General features: G+C 32.8%; 2 protein-coding genes across 3 annotated transcripts in view; one reads left to right on the plus strand and one right to left on the minus strand.

The window, feature by feature from the left end:
• Positions 1–1151: 1151 nt before the first annotated feature.
• The window catches only part of LOC113391816 (isochorismatase domain-containing protein 1-like), a 456430-nt gene continuing 439925 nt past the window's right edge, over positions 1152–17656 (plus strand). For both annotated transcript variants that reach the window (XM_026627903.2, XM_064219576.1), the window contains exon 1: positions 1152–1168. The gene's annotated coding sequence lies outside the window, so the exon portion shown is untranslated. The remainder of the gene's footprint in view (positions 1169–17656) is intronic.
• The window catches only part of Pio (piopio), a 55054-nt gene continuing 39590 nt past the window's right edge, over positions 2193–17656 (minus strand). The window contains exons 5-10 of the mRNA XM_026627846.2: positions 8836–9014; positions 7081–7159; positions 6305–6447; positions 5613–5769; positions 4284–4418; positions 2193–3741 (exon numbers count right to left, since the gene is read on the minus strand). Of these exons, the coding sequence (XP_026483631.1) occupies positions 3544–3741; positions 4284–4418; positions 5613–5769; positions 6305–6447; positions 7081–7159; positions 8836–9014 (891 nt within the window). The 3' untranslated portion in view covers positions 2193–3543. The remainder of the gene's footprint in view (positions 3742–4283; positions 4419–5612; positions 5770–6304; positions 6448–7080; positions 7160–8835; positions 9015–17656) is intronic.

The raw sequence follows: 17656 nt of genomic DNA on the forward strand, positions 1-17656 counted from the left end.
AGAAGTTATATACACATATGTTACAGTCAGAACTCTTGTTGGTTAAAATTAATTGTGATCTTTAAAACTAGTTATGACTAGATTTTTCTGCGATGTGACGTTTTCACAGGCGCCGGAGCGAGTGCACGGGGTGACCTCCGATGCCTCCATTTACTAACTCCGCCAAAAAACCTGCGAGAAAGCGTCGGATTTCTACAACACCTAGATTGGGATTTCTAGGGAGATCATAAATGAAGTGACTTGATAGGTTGGGTTTGTTTCGTATCTCAGTACAAGGATGAAAAGCTTGCAGTACTCATTTCTGAGATAACACGCTAACAGAAATAAGACTTATCTAACGTATGACATAAGTCCATAGCATGATTGTGTTGCCAGTTAAAAGTCTATTTGACGGAAATTAGTTTTGACTGTAACATATTTTTTTTACACTTTGTCGTCCGTATTTTTCCTAATAAGTAATCATATAATAATATTTAGCCTTTTTACAAATGTTATAAATATATTATTTATATTTAATTTTTTTAAATTATTATTAATGAGAAAAAAATTCACAAATTGTATAACTATAGCTTTGGTAAATCTTCGTTTATTTTAATATATTTAAACTAAGTTTAATTAATGATTAAGACGTGAAAATAGATCAAATTTAAATGTTTAATATAAGTATGAAATTATTTTAAGCTAAATTTACATTTGTGTATGTCTTGCCGATGTAACAAGTCGGTACTCATCTTTATGTAGATTATTTAAAAACTAAACTACGTACTTATCACAATTTTATCATTAAAATCAATGTATGTATTCTTATCAAGGAGTTATTAAAGACATTTTATTATTGATATATTTTTTTGTTTTATTTTGTAATAACCATAAGGATTGAAGGATTGAAGAACTAACACAATAAGAATAACTCTTGTTTTATTCCGGATAGGAAAGTTGAAGTTCTCTACTATAATATGTATGTATTATACGTATGTACCTTCCTCTTGAATCACTCGTGTTTTGTTTATAATAATCGCATTAAAATCCGTCGCGTAGTTTGAGAGATCTAAGCGTACGGGGAGCGGGGCGGGGAGTGTCTTTGGTTTTATACTATATAGATATTACTGTTGCATTCGAAACCTCTATCAAAATTAATCTCGAATTGTATTTTTTATAAGATCTAAGCGTACATATTACTGGAGGAGATTTTGTTTTGTACTATGTACAGATGGACGATCACGACCAAGTTCCGAGTTGAGTTTTGAGTTTGTTCTGACATAACAGCTTTACAGTTCTGAATGAAATTTCACATGATTCTATTATGCAATCGGTAGGTGGACGTGCTAATGGCCCACTTTGTGGTAAGTCAACATTGATGCTATAAGAAATATTAATCATTCATATACATCGCCAATGCGCCATGAACTTCGGGAACCAAGATATTATGTCCCCTGTCTGTAGTTACACTGGCTCACTTATCCTTTCAACCAGAACACAACAATGCAAAGTATTGCTGCTTGGTAGTGGAATATCGTAAGTCATCAAGCCATCAAGTGAAACTAGAACTATCTTAATGGACTTTTATGGATATTATTTAAATAAAGTAACCGCGTATTAATTGCCCGTGAATGAGGAAAGATCCCCATTCTCCTTGACGAGGAGGCTTCGATTTAATTCCACCGCACTTCTCCAATACACGTCAAGTAAAATGTCACACTAAACATGCAGGTTTCCACTCTACTATAATTATAAACACAAATTAATTAAGCGCAATTAACAATCTCGACTTTATACGTCATAATATATTCCAAAGTAAGAATCGGGATTAATTTAAAAATAATACCGCCACAGGTATTCTGCAATCGCTTCCTAGAGGCAAATATTGCATGTTTAGGGCCGCAATGATTACAAAACACGTATCATAATTCATAACTAATGATTCTAAGGTCAATCCCAGGCAAGCACCGCTGATTTAATGCTTCATTTGTGTTCGTAATTCATCTTGTGCTCGTCGGGAAACATCGCGAGGAATCTCGCACGTGGCGAATCTGCCACGTGTCAAATAACCCGCATTAGAGCAGCTTTGTGGAGTAAGCTCAAACCATCTCCTCAAAAAGGACAGGATATCTTTGACCAGCAGTAGGACATAAACAGGTTCTTAATTTTTACTTTAAGGCATAAAGGTTGTAACAAAAATAATAAAAAAGGTATAATTTTTATGTCAGTATATTTGTTAAAAATTCGTACACATACAATTTAAACCTATGTTTTACGCTTCGATATGGTTCCAGAACTCCATTGTAACTAAAAAAAAAAACTAGGTAAATTAGTCATATACTAAAAGACAATGGAGTAATTATGAAACACGTATCAAAATTCGTTGTTACAACATTATAGGAAGCAAAAAGCATTTAAAAAGCTAGTAAAATAAAAATAGCACCTATACTTGGACGGAATACTGGCTACTAAGAAGATTTAAAAATTAAATATGGCATCTATATGATGAAAAAATTCGATACAGATTATAATAACATATTTAAATAAAATGACTACAGACTGTACTTCGAGATAATGAGTAACTGTGATATTAAACTATTCTCTTAACCAAATTAGCGCCATCTATTGGATTTGAGTTGTAACATTCAATAAACTATTATATTTATGAAAAATCTTTTGTAATTATAATTGTCAAATAACCATGCTATCACAGACTATATATAATATTATGTAGTCATTATATTTTTCTACATAAAGAGGGACCTCTAACCATGGACAGATTTAGTTCCCGCCACCGAAAACATAAAAATAAGGTCCCGTGCAAACTATCAAGAAAAAAATTGAGATGGTCATTTGTTTTTCTTATGTTATTGTCAGTGATTGTAGTATTTTTTACATACATTTATTTCAATAGTTTACACGGGTTCAAAGTTAAACTAAACTAAAATCACATAAAATATTGATATATCGAAGAACAATTTATACATTCTTATAAATGAAGCTTCAATTTGTTTCTAAACTTTATTACGTAATGCAAGGCAACCATTTAACGTAACTTAAGGGACGGATACGTTAATGCACGAATTATCACAAACGATGTATTAAATATATAATATCCCCGCTGTTTAAGACTTAATATTAATTTATTGGTAATACTTAACTATAATTGACTGAATCGTTGTGGTTTCCGAACACAACATTCTATTTTTAAATAATACGTGAACGTAAATTAGAAATATCGACATGTTTAAACCGTCGAATAAATGATTATGCCATTAAGGTGTTATGACTGTACCTTAAAAAAGTATTAAGACGTTATTAAGATAATAGTATTTTGAAACACTCAAACACATCTTGAAGACAAACAGACATTCAAACACACTAACAATTTTTTTCTCAATTGTCATATTTATTCGTTGTAATATTTTAAAACCAATTTATTTTACCCTAAATTACTATAACGAAATAGTCATCTTTACCCTATAATTTGTCTCTTTCTGGTTACAAAATCAATACACAATGCAACCTCGTACGTAGGGTAAAGTAACTTATTCATGGGCAGTATTAACTCGTGTGTGAATATCCGGTGTTAGTATAAGGTCCACTGTAGAGGGAGCTTCCGGTCCTAGAATACGTTTTAGGGTTTCTTCTCCTCGCGAGAATAAATGCAATGGCGGCGATCACGCATATCATCAAAATTACTCCGGCGATACATATACCGATTGCGAAGTTGCGCTGAGAAATGCAGATTTCATCTTCTTTCTGTAATATAAACAATACATTAAGTAGGGGTCAGTAAATAGAGTGTCTTATTGGGTTTGGTGAAGCGGACGACTACTTGGGGGTAGCGTCGAGTTTCTGGAGCACAGGCACACACAATTACAATATGATAACACAAAAATACACTTAAATAGGATAGGTTTCGCCATAGATTGCAAACAGTTTCTTTAACTTAACACATGAAACTGGTGATGTGTCATAATCTACGCTATGAAACTGAATAAGTACAATTAGAGATTCTATCAATTCGTTCAATAATTTGGACAAGCCTTTGTATATACTATTAATATTCTATATACTATTCCTCTCGATAAGGTAACTTACAAATTTTGATTAAAAATATGTGTTTATTTGTGTAGTTCTTTTAAAATATTAACCATTGAGTTCGGTTGTCGAAAGAAAATCTATTAATAGATCATATCCAATAGTTTGTAATTTTTGTTCTAAATCTGGGAACACTCTTAAATGAAAACAAAACATTAGTACATCGTACTCTTTGGATTATTCAAAGATCATGATCTAACCTTTTCGCTGGTAACCTCATCGTTATCAGGCGAGTCAGCTTCATTGACGTATAACCCTGAGAACACTTCCACTGTGGCTGGTGATCCTTCGTCCGATTGGCGACGTACTCGGTTCTTCTTATGGGAACATGGCTCCTGGAATTTTGTTAAAAAAATTCACTAGCTTAGTTATTAAGTAAAATATATTTTTATATAAAAATAGATACTTTTTTTTATTGTTCAAACCGAAAAGCAGAGTTTTAAACGGTTTATCTGGATAGTAAGTAATCTTTGCGCATAACCACATGGAAGATTTTTTTTTAAATTAATGATATCTTTCAACAACGCTTTTATCAAAGATCAAAATTACTAAAACGAACACTAGGTAAGTTGCTAATAAATAAGTCAAACAATTTAATTAAAATCATTAACAAATCCAACGTCTTACGTATTTCTTTGTATATAATATCAAATATATTTCTTTACATTTTATATAGAATTTAAATATCGGATAAATTTAAATATATAGAATACTGTCTTAAATACTATTGAACAAAAGCATTTATCATAATTCTACTAACTATCAATGTTACGCTCTCTAAGGGACACGGATAAGTCTTTAGTCTACAGAGGTTCTAATAAAGGTGTATATTATCGACAAATGAGGCCCATACACGTGGTTCCCATACGGGGTCCCAGATATGCCAATATATTCATTTAAACTGTAATTTTTCATAGCAGAAGATTTGTAAATTTGTGATACCTATTCTAGTCTTGTTGGACGGACGTGCTTTTGCAATTGGAAAAGTTCGTTAGTTAAAAACCATTATATACCACTTATCCTCTCCATAGAACATACTTTATAAAAGGAAATAAACCATTAATAACTTCAAGAAAGTCCATAATATTGAGGATTTGTTTATACTGGCATTAATTAACTCACATTCAAATAATGTCGACGATTTCAGACATCATACCCCTTGCTATTCGGAAAATGGATCCATCACTGGACTAAACAAAAATAGTAATAATAGCTTCACTAAACATCCAAACACTTCAGGAAAAACTTCCTCACATAGTAATGTGTAGTATACAGCATTGTTCTGTTTTAATTTAAGACTGTGTTTGAAATGAATTGTTTATTTGAGCAATTGTCGTCAACGTACTATGAAAATAGTATGTACCTATAGTATTTACCTATAACTTATTATAATTATTTCATATCGGTTTCGCGAGAAGATTAAACGAGTTTGCAAAAAATTCGCATGACTTACACTAATAAAATAGTGCACCACGATGTTTAGATTATATCTTCGAGTTGCGATTCTGTGTCGGTATAATGTTACTTACGCAATCAGTCGGGTGATTAAGATCACAGAGTTTAACTTCGCACGTGTAGTACACGCTGGCAGTGTAGGGGAATTTGTGAGCGGGGAAGGAGACGCGGGCTTCTTGCTTCTCGCGAGAATATTGGAACAATCCCATAATCTCACCGTCGAGTGGACATCTAGAATAAAATTATGGCATTAGTTTTTTTTTTTAATTATTGTATAAACGTAATCTTGCAAATAGGTTTTTTAATGGCGACATCTTCAACGCGTAACTCATCATAGTCTCTAAGATGTTATACATGTTGTTTCCCCATTTTGTGTGTTTTCTACGTCTATTTACTTCATTGAAACGACGTTTACGATTGAATGGAAACGACGCAAAATGAAGAACTATTTTGTTATAAATTGACAAATATTAGGCCATCGCTTACAAATTTCAACGTTCCTGTGCAGGATATAGCTTATTGTATACATAAAGCTGTTGGCTTTCAGTTGATCTTTCTTCAGTCGTATCGGATTACAATTTTATTTTTCATATGGAAGTTTGTGCACAACAATATCTCCAGCCATAGAAGTAGGCCACAGTGGATGAAATCACATCACTATGGCGTCAAAAATTTCGTTTCAACTTCGAAATATCAACAGCAAAGGATAAATAATTGGTTATGTGTGATTACTTCTCAACTATAGGATAGAATAATCAAATCTTACCCATCATCCGCTATTAAGCTCTGTTCAGCCCATCCCAGACCATCTCTAACGGAACATTCGGAGACCAGAAGACCATACTGCCGTTGCTTCTCCAACGAAACGACAAGGGTCAGAGTGTCACCAATTTTAACGTTTGACGCCACCTAGAAATGTATGATACATTAATAATATTAATAATCTGTATACATTATAGGGACTAACCTATCATTAAAGTAAAATTAATACAAATTTTCGTTTATTAAATATTTGTCAATATCATTTTTTTATTGAATATGTATCTATGTCAAGGTGTTTCGTTATCTGAATGATTAATAACGAATATTATTAAAATATTCAATCAAAATTGTATCAACTTAATATATTTTAGCGTGGATTCATTGGTGATGATTTAAGAGGGGGAAAAACTACTCCGATAATGGCTTTTACTTTTTTTTCTGATAAAAATAATAATCAAACAGTATTATGTCATCTTTTAATTATTATATTATATATTTTTTTAGGTTATAGGTTGGTGTACGGTCAAATGAGCTCCACTATCAATGCGCTGCCAACCTTGGGAACTAAGATGTTAAGTCCCTTGTGCCGGTAGTTACGCTGGCTAACTCACTCTTCAAATCGGAACACAACAATACTGAGTACTGCTGTTTGGCGCTAGAATATCTGATGAAAGGGTGGTACCTACCCAAACAGCAGAAAGCCCTACCACCAAGTGAACCTTACTTTCCGTTAAGTTTTTATCTATCTTTAGGAACTAGTAGATCATAAAACAATCGTACCTCTTTATCTTCAGGGTCTCCTTTGTATATCTTCATTGTGACTGATGGTAGCAATCCTGAGTCTTCATCGTATTCGTCGCTATTCAAAAAAATAAATATAAAATTAAAATTTGTCAATACTTATTTAACTAACCGTCTACAAACGTTAGATAAAATGGTAGAGCAAACATCAGTTAGATTTATTTGTGAAAATCACATCGCAGCGGAGCAGCAATGTTATATCTACAAACTATGTCTTATAAGAAGACGTGACTTTCGCCCAGCTGTGGGCATCATTTATGGGCATAATTCGTGGGACATTACCGTGCTGTACCTCTTTAAGTCCACGTTTTAAATATTTTATAACATGTTAATTTAATGTTAATATATTATTGATTTTATTTTATGAATACACGTTTTATATTCATTTTAATAAATATTATTAAATAAAAAAGGTACCAAGTGAGATGTTTCTATTTTTAATAAGATTCAACTGTATCGAAATTTAACGAAAAAAATGTCATATCCAATAATTCATTAAAAGCTGGAACATTGAAATGTAACAGTTTGGTATAACCAAGTATGTACGTACAGTCGGGGTAAGAAAAGGTTCGTCACCTTAAGGTCTATTTTCGTGTGCTCTGCTTTACCGATTGAGTATGACATATTGCCTCGCAATGTACACTATTTTTAACCTAGTTATCATACTATGTTAGTTTAATTTTATGTGCAGTTTTCGGTTTCAAAATGTACTAAGAGTTTACGACTTGATAAAGGAATTAATTTGAAAACTGACGAAGGTTTTCTTACCCTGACTGTATGTACATTCATTTATCATTGACTTTACGAACGTCCTTGGTTGTAAGTTGATATGATTTTGTATTAAATGTCAATTCGAGAAATAAATAAGAGTCGTTAAATAGGTAAAAGATGTCAAAATTGTTGGATTTAAAGTTGATTCCTGTCGTTAATTCCAATTTTGTTGTATCATAAGCTTTCCGAAGCACGGGAATATACACGCTTCCAACTTTGTGACTAATATACGGTAGAATAAGGATCTACATAGAAAGAATGAATTTTATTTTATTTTCGGGAAACATACAAAATCAAAATAAAAATATACTTTATTCAAGTAGGCCTTTTCAATCGTAATTTAACAAACTATATTAAGTGAAGCTACCATCGTTTCGGAATGCAGTTTCCTCCGAGAAGAACCGGCAAGAAACTCTACGGCATAGTATAACACAGAAACATTTGATACCAAAATAAGCCTCGCATAAGCCAACAAAGTTTTCACTGTTACATAAAACAAATAATAATTAAAGATCAAACATAAAAAGAAAAACAATTTTGAAGCCTGTAACGATCCCTAGCGTACGCAAAGTAACTCACCACAATTTCCATAAAAATCAAATCAATGGTTCAGGAACGCATGAAGGACAAATATAAAACATTAATTTTTAGTTAAAAAGTTTTAAATATATTCATTATTGACGGTAATTTGTTTAATAATAATAAATTTATCTTAATATTGTTTTCGGCACTAGCTAAACTTTTAAATTTATTAACATAAGAATTGATAACATTAAGTGCTTAAATATATGTACAAACATGAATTAAAAATAATATCTGTATAAATCTTGACCGCGTGGAATGGTGGCAAGAACGCTAGCAGCATTTCCCCGTTGAATCGCAATTCCGATCCTCTGGGCTAAAAACGAACCAGCCCTCCTGTCACCAGTGGAGGCAATGAGGCGAGGTGTTAGCTAAACTTACTTATTATAATTATCCCTGGTGTTAGTCAAACGGTCAGCGTGTGGTCGATGTAGATGGTAAAGGTTGAGGTCACGGCGACGGTAGCGGCAGCGAACGTGGTACCCTCGTCCTTGACCAGTCACGAGCCGAAGGTGTGGCTGAACGATTATGTTATTGTAATATTCTACAGTACCATCGTCCTGGAAGAGAAGAAAAATATTTGATTAAACGTATGTTCGTTTGTATGTTACACCTAAAACTTAAACTACTCCAAATTGATGGTATCGTCATGTTGATATACATTTAGTAATTAGATAAGTTTGACAAGTTAGGACGTTGTAAAAATCCTAGGAGAGAAAATTTGAATCAGTTGATGAAAATGACATCAAAATAATTTCTTTTTCAACATTTAAAAATTCAAAGTCATGTTAGTTAAATACAATTACATATGTTTATAATACATCCCGTCTGGAAGTCAACAAGTATTAGCTCCACGCTTTTTTATCATCCATATAATTTTGTACTGAATAATATGCCTTCTTTACTAATATTTTTTTTTACAAATGTTTTGAATTTATGAAACGGCAAAGTTAAAAATATCTGCCGGATTTAAAAAAAAAACGGATACCTTGCGCCAATAGGATTTATTATCTTTGCTACAAGATACATTTTAATTTATCTATACGAAATGTCAAAGCAATGAATTTATATAAATATCATAAATGTGTAACATTGCTGTTGGTCACTCCAAGTTATAACACTTGAAGACCATACCAAATGCAAGCAAAACCGCGAACGACAACTAGTACTAGTAGAGCGAACAACTGTTCGCTAGGATTACTTTTTTACGTTCATTTCCATTTTTTTATTCTAAATAAAAACAAAATCGGTTGACATACAGAAGTAAGATATACGGAACTGTTGTGTTTTTATCTATCTATATAGACACACATTGCATACACATATACATGTAAAGGGGCGTGGCGGTCAAAGTCTCTTTCTTATTTTAGCCCAGCTCTCATTCGCCAAGCCATGAGTCTGCCTTACGATACGACAAAAATATTCAAAATGAAAATTAAAATATTAAAATATTTTCTTGAAATACAAATTCTACTAATACTAAATATTTATCGACTAGCATTGTTTTCGTGTTAAGTATTATCAGAATTTGTGTTAAATATTTATATCGTGTTGAGCATTTCATGAATTGAGGAAATACTTTGTTTTAGATTGTATTCCAATGTCACGTCGGTATTAAACGCAGAATCATTTAGAATATATCTATTAATATACTGAGGTGGAACAATAAAACCTTAAACGCCAAAAGGATACTTTTGACAGCTGTCAGGATTTGTTATCCTTTTTTAACCCACGCATATGAATGAAATAGCTATATTTGAACACATACCTAGACGTCAATTGTTAGGTTGCTGGAGTTGCTTACATATCCCTTATGTAAGTGAGTGAGATAGACATATACTAACTTACATAAGCATTACGCAAAATAAATATTCGTAGCAGGCAGAGGAGGTCGGGGTTGACAATCTGCCAGACTATTCTAGCCAAGTGTAACTGTGCACTGCGTTACACACCTTCGCTGCAATCGAAGTGATACGGAACCCTAGTTACTTCGGATGATAATCAATTTATAACGATTTGGCTAATTTTAGTGAATCCTATTTACCAGGTAGTGGAAACTACATGAGATATTCTAATTTTTCTTCATAAGTTTTCACGATGTTATAAGGAACAGGGGTTCACAAAAAAACATTCTCGTCTGGGTTCACCGTTGGGCTAAAGTCTCCTCTCACTTTGAGGAGAAGATTAGTAGGTAATTCAACCACGTTGCTCCAATGGGGGTTGGTGTATACACATGAAGCCGATTTTAATTTAAATAAGACACATATAGGTTTTCTCACGATGTTTTCTTTCATCATCAAGCATGAAGAAACACAAATTAACGACATGAAAATTCAGTGGTGCCTGCCTGAGTTTGAATCCACGAACATTGGCTAAGATGTGTACGTTCTAAATACATAGCCATCTCGGTTCTATGTCATTTATGTGTGTATATGTACTTCTATTGTAACCAATAAAACATTTCTCAATTGTTAAAAACTTCCGTTTAATTTCTCCACGAATACGACTTGTGTAATTAAGGACGCTGAGATTCTAAATGTGTTTAATGTTCCAAAAAAAATCTTTTAACCGAATTTTGGTTACGGTATCTTTTATTAACAGTAAGTACCCGCGAGTACTAGTATGTGTACTATAATCACTCACTTCTATAGTTCCCAGAGACGATAACCCTCAAGTTTGATCTCTAACCGAAGGTTCAATTCGGCAAAAATATTCGATCGTATTTCACGATCAATAATCAAATCACATTGAAAATTTTATAAATTTTGTTCGTCTGGTTGAATTCAATATCAATATACTGTATTTATAAAAAACTATGAATTCAGTGATTGTTCAAATGGTATTTTTAGTATGTGATATTAAAAATTGTGGCTGTATATTAAAAACTAAAATGCACCGAGTTCTGCAATATTTCCTCCAAAATTGTATAATTTAATGATCAGCGATTTTATTTTTCCATTTAGTAAGATAATATCAATGCATTGTTTAGTTCTACTTATAAATTCCTACCACATGTGTCCGTTTCCTTCCGACAGCTGTAGGACCGGATGTGACGTTAGCTCCCCTTCGTCATGGCCACTGAGCGGTTCTAACGATAATTACGCATTTTTGGGAGATTTCCAAAGTTTTACAAAATTTAAATATTTATATTAATGTTATTAATAAAAAAAGTAACTCTGCTTGTCTGTGAAGCTTTCACGGCTAAACTAGTGAACCGAAATTGATGAAATTTGGTATTAGATTAGCTGGAGACCTAAATAAAGACATAGGCTACTTTTACAAAAACAGACAAAAGCTGACAAGGGCGAAGAAGGGGGCGCAATCTAATTGCTTATAACAGGAACGACGGTAGTATATAATACAGTTGTCTCTCTTGATTTTTTTTTATTTACGTAATTAATTTTATAGGCACAGGCCACGTCATTAAACCCATTATTGGCGACACATTTATGTTAAAAGGAGAAGAAGAACTTTTATGAAAAAACATTAACTAGTATAAGGAGAAAAGTATAATCATCTTCTTCTGATTTATTTGGTTCACGACGGTTAGAGAGAGACAACTATGCAGGACATAATTGAGCTTCAAATTGTGCGCTATTAAAGACGCACTGTCTATTTCTGTACTCTCATAATTCGATGAGAATGAGTTAACTTGCTTTGCTTTACGTGTTTTAGTAAGTTTTATTCTTAGACACACTAACAAAGTTCAATCTTGAGAAGTATTCATCAAAAAATCTGAATGACTTATTATTGTTAGGGATTCCAAGGTGAAGGGATATGATCAATAAGTATAAGAGATTTGCTAATTAGACGTTCTTTTTAATTGATTTTTGTTATGTAATAGGTAGGCGGACATTTCGCTAAATAGATATTTCGGCTACCTGGACGTTTCGCTACTTAGACTTATTGATCAAAAGCCGTATACAAGACCACAGGGTCTGCAATCTTATAAATAGAGGCGTAGTTATGGAAGTTATGCGAAGAATTTGACGCAGACCAAGTATCGAGGAACAGTTGAGACTAGTTGCGACAGAGCCAGCATTCTTTTTACAAAATGACATTAAGCCGGATTTACACATGCAGTATAATTTGCGTCATTTAATATTCATAAGTTGTCCGAGCCGCCTCCACACAGCAAGGCCAACAAAAGGTCTCTTGATTCTTGCTTTTGAATATTTGTCATTTTTACACAGATAATTAATTGACGAAAATGTTTCTGTTTGAATATATAATTCTATATATTATATAATTAGTTAACCTTAATGGTTTGTTTTTCGGTTTGACCGCACTTATCCCTGGAGCTACTCGGATTAGCAACATTCTTATTGTATTTGACAGCCCAGCTATTGAAGAAATTTATAAGCCTTTGTTGAATATAAGAAGTATGACTTTGGTGAAAATGCGCGGAGTAGCAAGTAAAATATTTTGACTGATGTTTGATATTAAACTATGATAAATTGAATGTTATGAAAATACATAATTAAATTCATCAATAATTATAATAAATAGCACACTCTTACTTTTGTGTTTCCCATATGTTCAATTTCGTTTATTAGATAGAACACAGTTGACCGATTATGTTAAACATAATTTTTTTTTTCAATTTATTTTCAATACGAAACTAGCTTAAATTCGAAATAAATTTCGTACAAAATACATTCTTATTTTTTAAATCGAGATGATCTTTTTTGTAATGCCTAGTTGAAAAAACTACTACACCAATATACTACTACATACCACTTATGCAATGATATTAGAAGAGGCAGCCCGTTTCGGAGAAGGTTTTAATGTATAATATTGTTTAATAAATAGCTGCGTTGCGCAATCACACCGGATTTAAATTAAAACTATTGACAAACGTCAATATCAATTTCTTTATTTTTTTTTTTGTCTTGGCTTTTATTTGTGCCAAGAGGGCACAGATATTTCGCTAATGTCACGTGCGTATATCAATTTCTTATAAATAAATATAAAAAAAATCTAAATTCAAATCTAAAAGCAATGTAAGAAGGATAACGTATTTATCTCATTAGCATGCTGACTACACCTTGAAACGTGTTAATTAATGTCAAGTTCAAAAATAATAATAAATACATCAAATTTAAATGTTAAACAGCAGATTAATATTATTAATTTCAATCAATTGTAATCTTTATTAGTCTAACATACAAATGTTATAGATTAGTTAATGCTGTCTTCTTCTTTCGAATGACAAATCAATGATGACTGAAAGAGAGAAAGCTGTGTTTAAATAAACACAGCTATACAACGATTATAGGTGGGACCGTACATAAACATCGTCAGTGAAAAGTAAGTAAACGCTAAAGTAAAGTATTGTACTTTTGGAAAATGAGTTTCGCTGATTTAAATTTAAATCTCATTTCTCAAAAGTATAATCTTGGCGCTTTAGTCTTCCTTTCCACTGACGATGCATAATTTAAGAGCCAAGGAGATCATAGGACTCAGGATATTAGTCTCATTGAACCTTTATTTGATCTACCTTTTTCTCGGCTAAGTCTCAGTACTCCCCCCCCCCCCCAAACCATTGACGATGTCAAAGCCAGTAGTGAGTAGAGTAATTTATTGGTGCAAAAGCGTTACCATTTATGAGAATGTGCCACCCACTCAACAGTTATTATAGCGCCATATGAGACTTCGAGTCTGTGTGTATTTTAAGCCTGTGTGAGTGAGTGTATCATCTTTGATTATATGGTTATAAATATTGTCGTTGCAAGGAATGTTTAGGCTGAACCATATTAGGTGTCAACCATTTTTACGTCGGCCTTCAAGTTTAATTAGTTCAAATATTGATGTGGATCTCAATGAATCTTACAGGTATAATATCATCCAGATCGGATATCATTACTTACAAATGAAAGAATTTACACATATAGCATATTTAAGGTTTTTTTTAATTATTGTTAAATTAAAAACATAAATTTCTAAATTACATAGAAAATATTCGTGAATATTAAAACAGAAGTTCACTAAGATTTATTTTAAGACAATATGCATCCTCGTAATTTTCAAATTAAACTATTTTTTTAAAATTATTTTAACCACAACCAGACGGATGAATATTTTTTTTTACGTTTTTGAATTAGAAAATAGTCGCGATTAAAACGCACTAATACCTTTTTCAAAAACCATGAGACAAAGCCGCGAGGTTTTATATAAAATGTAGTAATATGTACCAGGTTATGACAGGTCGTCTGTCTGTGTGCAATTACGAGATGGCTAGAACAATGCCATTAGATAAGACGTGAGGTTAAAAATATTAACGAGTAGATTTTTAGTATTTAGATTTAATCGATTGTTTTGTTCGTAACGCGATACACTTCGACCTTCGTTAAGGTACTTAGTAAACGCATCAAATAGATATACATAAAACCTACGACGTTGTATTGAGGCTTAGTTCTATATGAGGTACATTTTTTTACATTAACAGCCTAAAAATTTCCCACTGCTGGACTAAGGCCTCCTGTCCCTTTGAGGAGAAGGTATGGAGCATATTCCACCACGCTGCTCCAATGCGGGTTGGTGGATACACATGTGGCAGAATTTCGTTGAAATTAGACACATGCAGGTTTCGTCACGATGTTTTCCTTCACCGCCGAGCTCGAGATGAATTATAATCACAAATTAGGCACATGAAAATTCAGTGGTGCTTGCCTGGGCTTAAACCAATGGGTCATGTCGGCTATATAAGGTAAAGCTAACGATTATTGACCCCTGTTAATTTTTCGTTGTTTTGCTTTAATTATTTTAAAATTTATATTAAAATATGCAGATAACATTGAGTTATATTTTTTAAAGATAGCTACTACTGTACCCTGCCCATTTCTGTACCCCTGACAACATGTGTGCAAAATTTTATGATGATCGTTTTAGTACTTAAGATGTGTAAGCGTAAGAAATAAATAAATTCACTTTCAAATTTATAATATTAGTAAAAATGTACATTGATTTGTATTAAATGAATGTGAAAATAATGCACGTTTGGTGTAAACAACATTGCTTAGTTCCATAATTGGCAATGTGTAGGCGCTGCTGGATATTTGCATAAATAATCTCGTTGTTCTTAAAGAATTTCCAAGATTATGAAATGTTCTGTACTGTTAATTTTGAAAAGCAAAAGTATAAATGGAAATATATATTCAAAGAAAGCCGGTGAAAAATAAAAATATAATCCTAACAAAATAAAATCGACTTCAACGTGTAAATAAAATTCGACTCCATGCCTTTTTGTATTCCGTATTTTGTTCGAACTTTGGAAGTAGAAGTAAGTAAGTGTTGTTTTCGTTTCTTTTTTCACAAACAAAGAGTAACTTTCATGTTTGACATTGCTTACTGACACTTGAATACGTTGCTCCACAAAAAAGGTCTTGCAGTGTGAATGCACCTTTACACCTTACTGCTTCTACGTTTAGTACATCAACTCAAAGCAGCTTCGTTTCTTTCGAAATTGTCTCAATGGTGACAGGCAAGGTCAAGGTCACAAGACAATTTGGCATTCGCCGGTTCAATTGGCAACGTTAGGCGTGATTAATGCCTCTTACAATGCACAGTTAGTCAGCAACGCTGATGTTAATCAGATCAACTTACCTCCGCCATCTTCTAGATGCAAAACTCTACCACACTTCCATTTAAAAACAGATGGTCCAGTCAGATGCAAATGACCACCTGATGGTAAGAGATCACCGTTCGTATTGTCAATGAATGATCAATTTTGGGAACTGTGTGTTACTCGTGTTTGTGGTTGCGCTCAACTTTTAAAACTGGAACACTACAATGCTAAGTTTTAATGGTCAGACCTACCTACATGGGCTTCTACCACCAAGGATAATAAGGATAATATAAATAAAAATCCTTCTACTCTTAAGTACAGCTTAAGGATCTCGGATATAGAATCCATCTTGTTTCTATTGAATATGATCATAGTTTTGACGCTTAATAAAGACTAAGTTTAATAATGACGTCAATATTACAAAATTACAAAAATTTGATGTATGAGTAGTCCGTCCCTAATTCGTAAGGATTGAATTAAAATTTTAATTCGAGTTATTTTTTAACCATCGACAGCAATAAACAAAAATCGAATAGAATTAAAAAATATTGAAAGGCTGATTTGTAACGTTAACAAATAACGTAAACTTCAAGTAAAACCGTATCAATTAATAAAATTACATGTACTGAACCTAAGCAAGAACAAACTTCAAAATCGTTTCATAGCCGAAAAAGTTATACGCGAACATACATAACAAAAAAAAAAAAAAAAAGGAAGACGCGTTAAAAGTGTGATAGATAATATTGTAACGACACAATACGAACTAATATTTGATTTTCGAATGTTTTTGAATTTCGAATGTCACTTTTTTAGAACTATTTATTTAGGTTCCGTTGTTTAAACTTAAATAGTGTAAGAATGAAGTGTCACTAGTATGAAAACGGGGTCGTAAATATTTGAGTGAGAAATATACTGATTATTTGTATATTTAGATAGAATGTCGTATTACAAAAGGACTAAAACAAACCAATTAAAAACCAACCAATAATTGTCTCCGATGTGTTGACGCCAGTAAACTTTTCTATCTTTATTTAATAGTAGAGAGGATTTCTATTGCCTCGTTAGTCTATGGGCTGGTCTCGAGGTTTAGATTTCAAGTCCCAGGTGTGGCCACTGAAAAGTTATTGCGTTTTCTATCGATGTGTATTAAGCCGTTGGTACTACGCCTGAACTCTTTCCGGTCGTGATAAATTTGCCGTCTCGTCGTATATTGAGATTGAGCGAAAATAGAGTCTAATTTCAACGAAATTCTGCCACATGTGAATTCCACCAACCCGCATAGGAGCAGCGTGGTTTAATATACTCTAAACCTTCTCCTCAATAGGAGATGTGGCCTTAGGCCAGCAGTGGGAAATTTACAAGCTGCTAATATAAATGTATTGAAAAGAGAGTGCACCTGTATTTGCGCTCACACTTGACATTATAACATGTTCTGAGTAGTTGTCTCTCTTGAGATTGGCGTCGTGGCAAAAATCAATCAGGATGACATCATCATCGAAAATGCATAAAGTTCGCACGATAAAATTTAAATATATATACAATTCAAAGTAACAGTTATGAAGTTCATGACATTATATCAAATTACCTAACATATATACATAAATTATTAACGGCTTGGCATTCGGCTAGTTTCCA

Source organism: Vanessa tameamea, chromosome 28 (assembly GCF_037043105.1).
Source record: "Vanessa tameamea isolate UH-Manoa-2023 chromosome 28, ilVanTame1 primary haplotype, whole genome shotgun sequence".
Classification (NCBI taxonomy): domain Eukaryota; kingdom Metazoa; phylum Arthropoda; class Insecta; order Lepidoptera; family Nymphalidae; genus Vanessa; species Vanessa tameamea.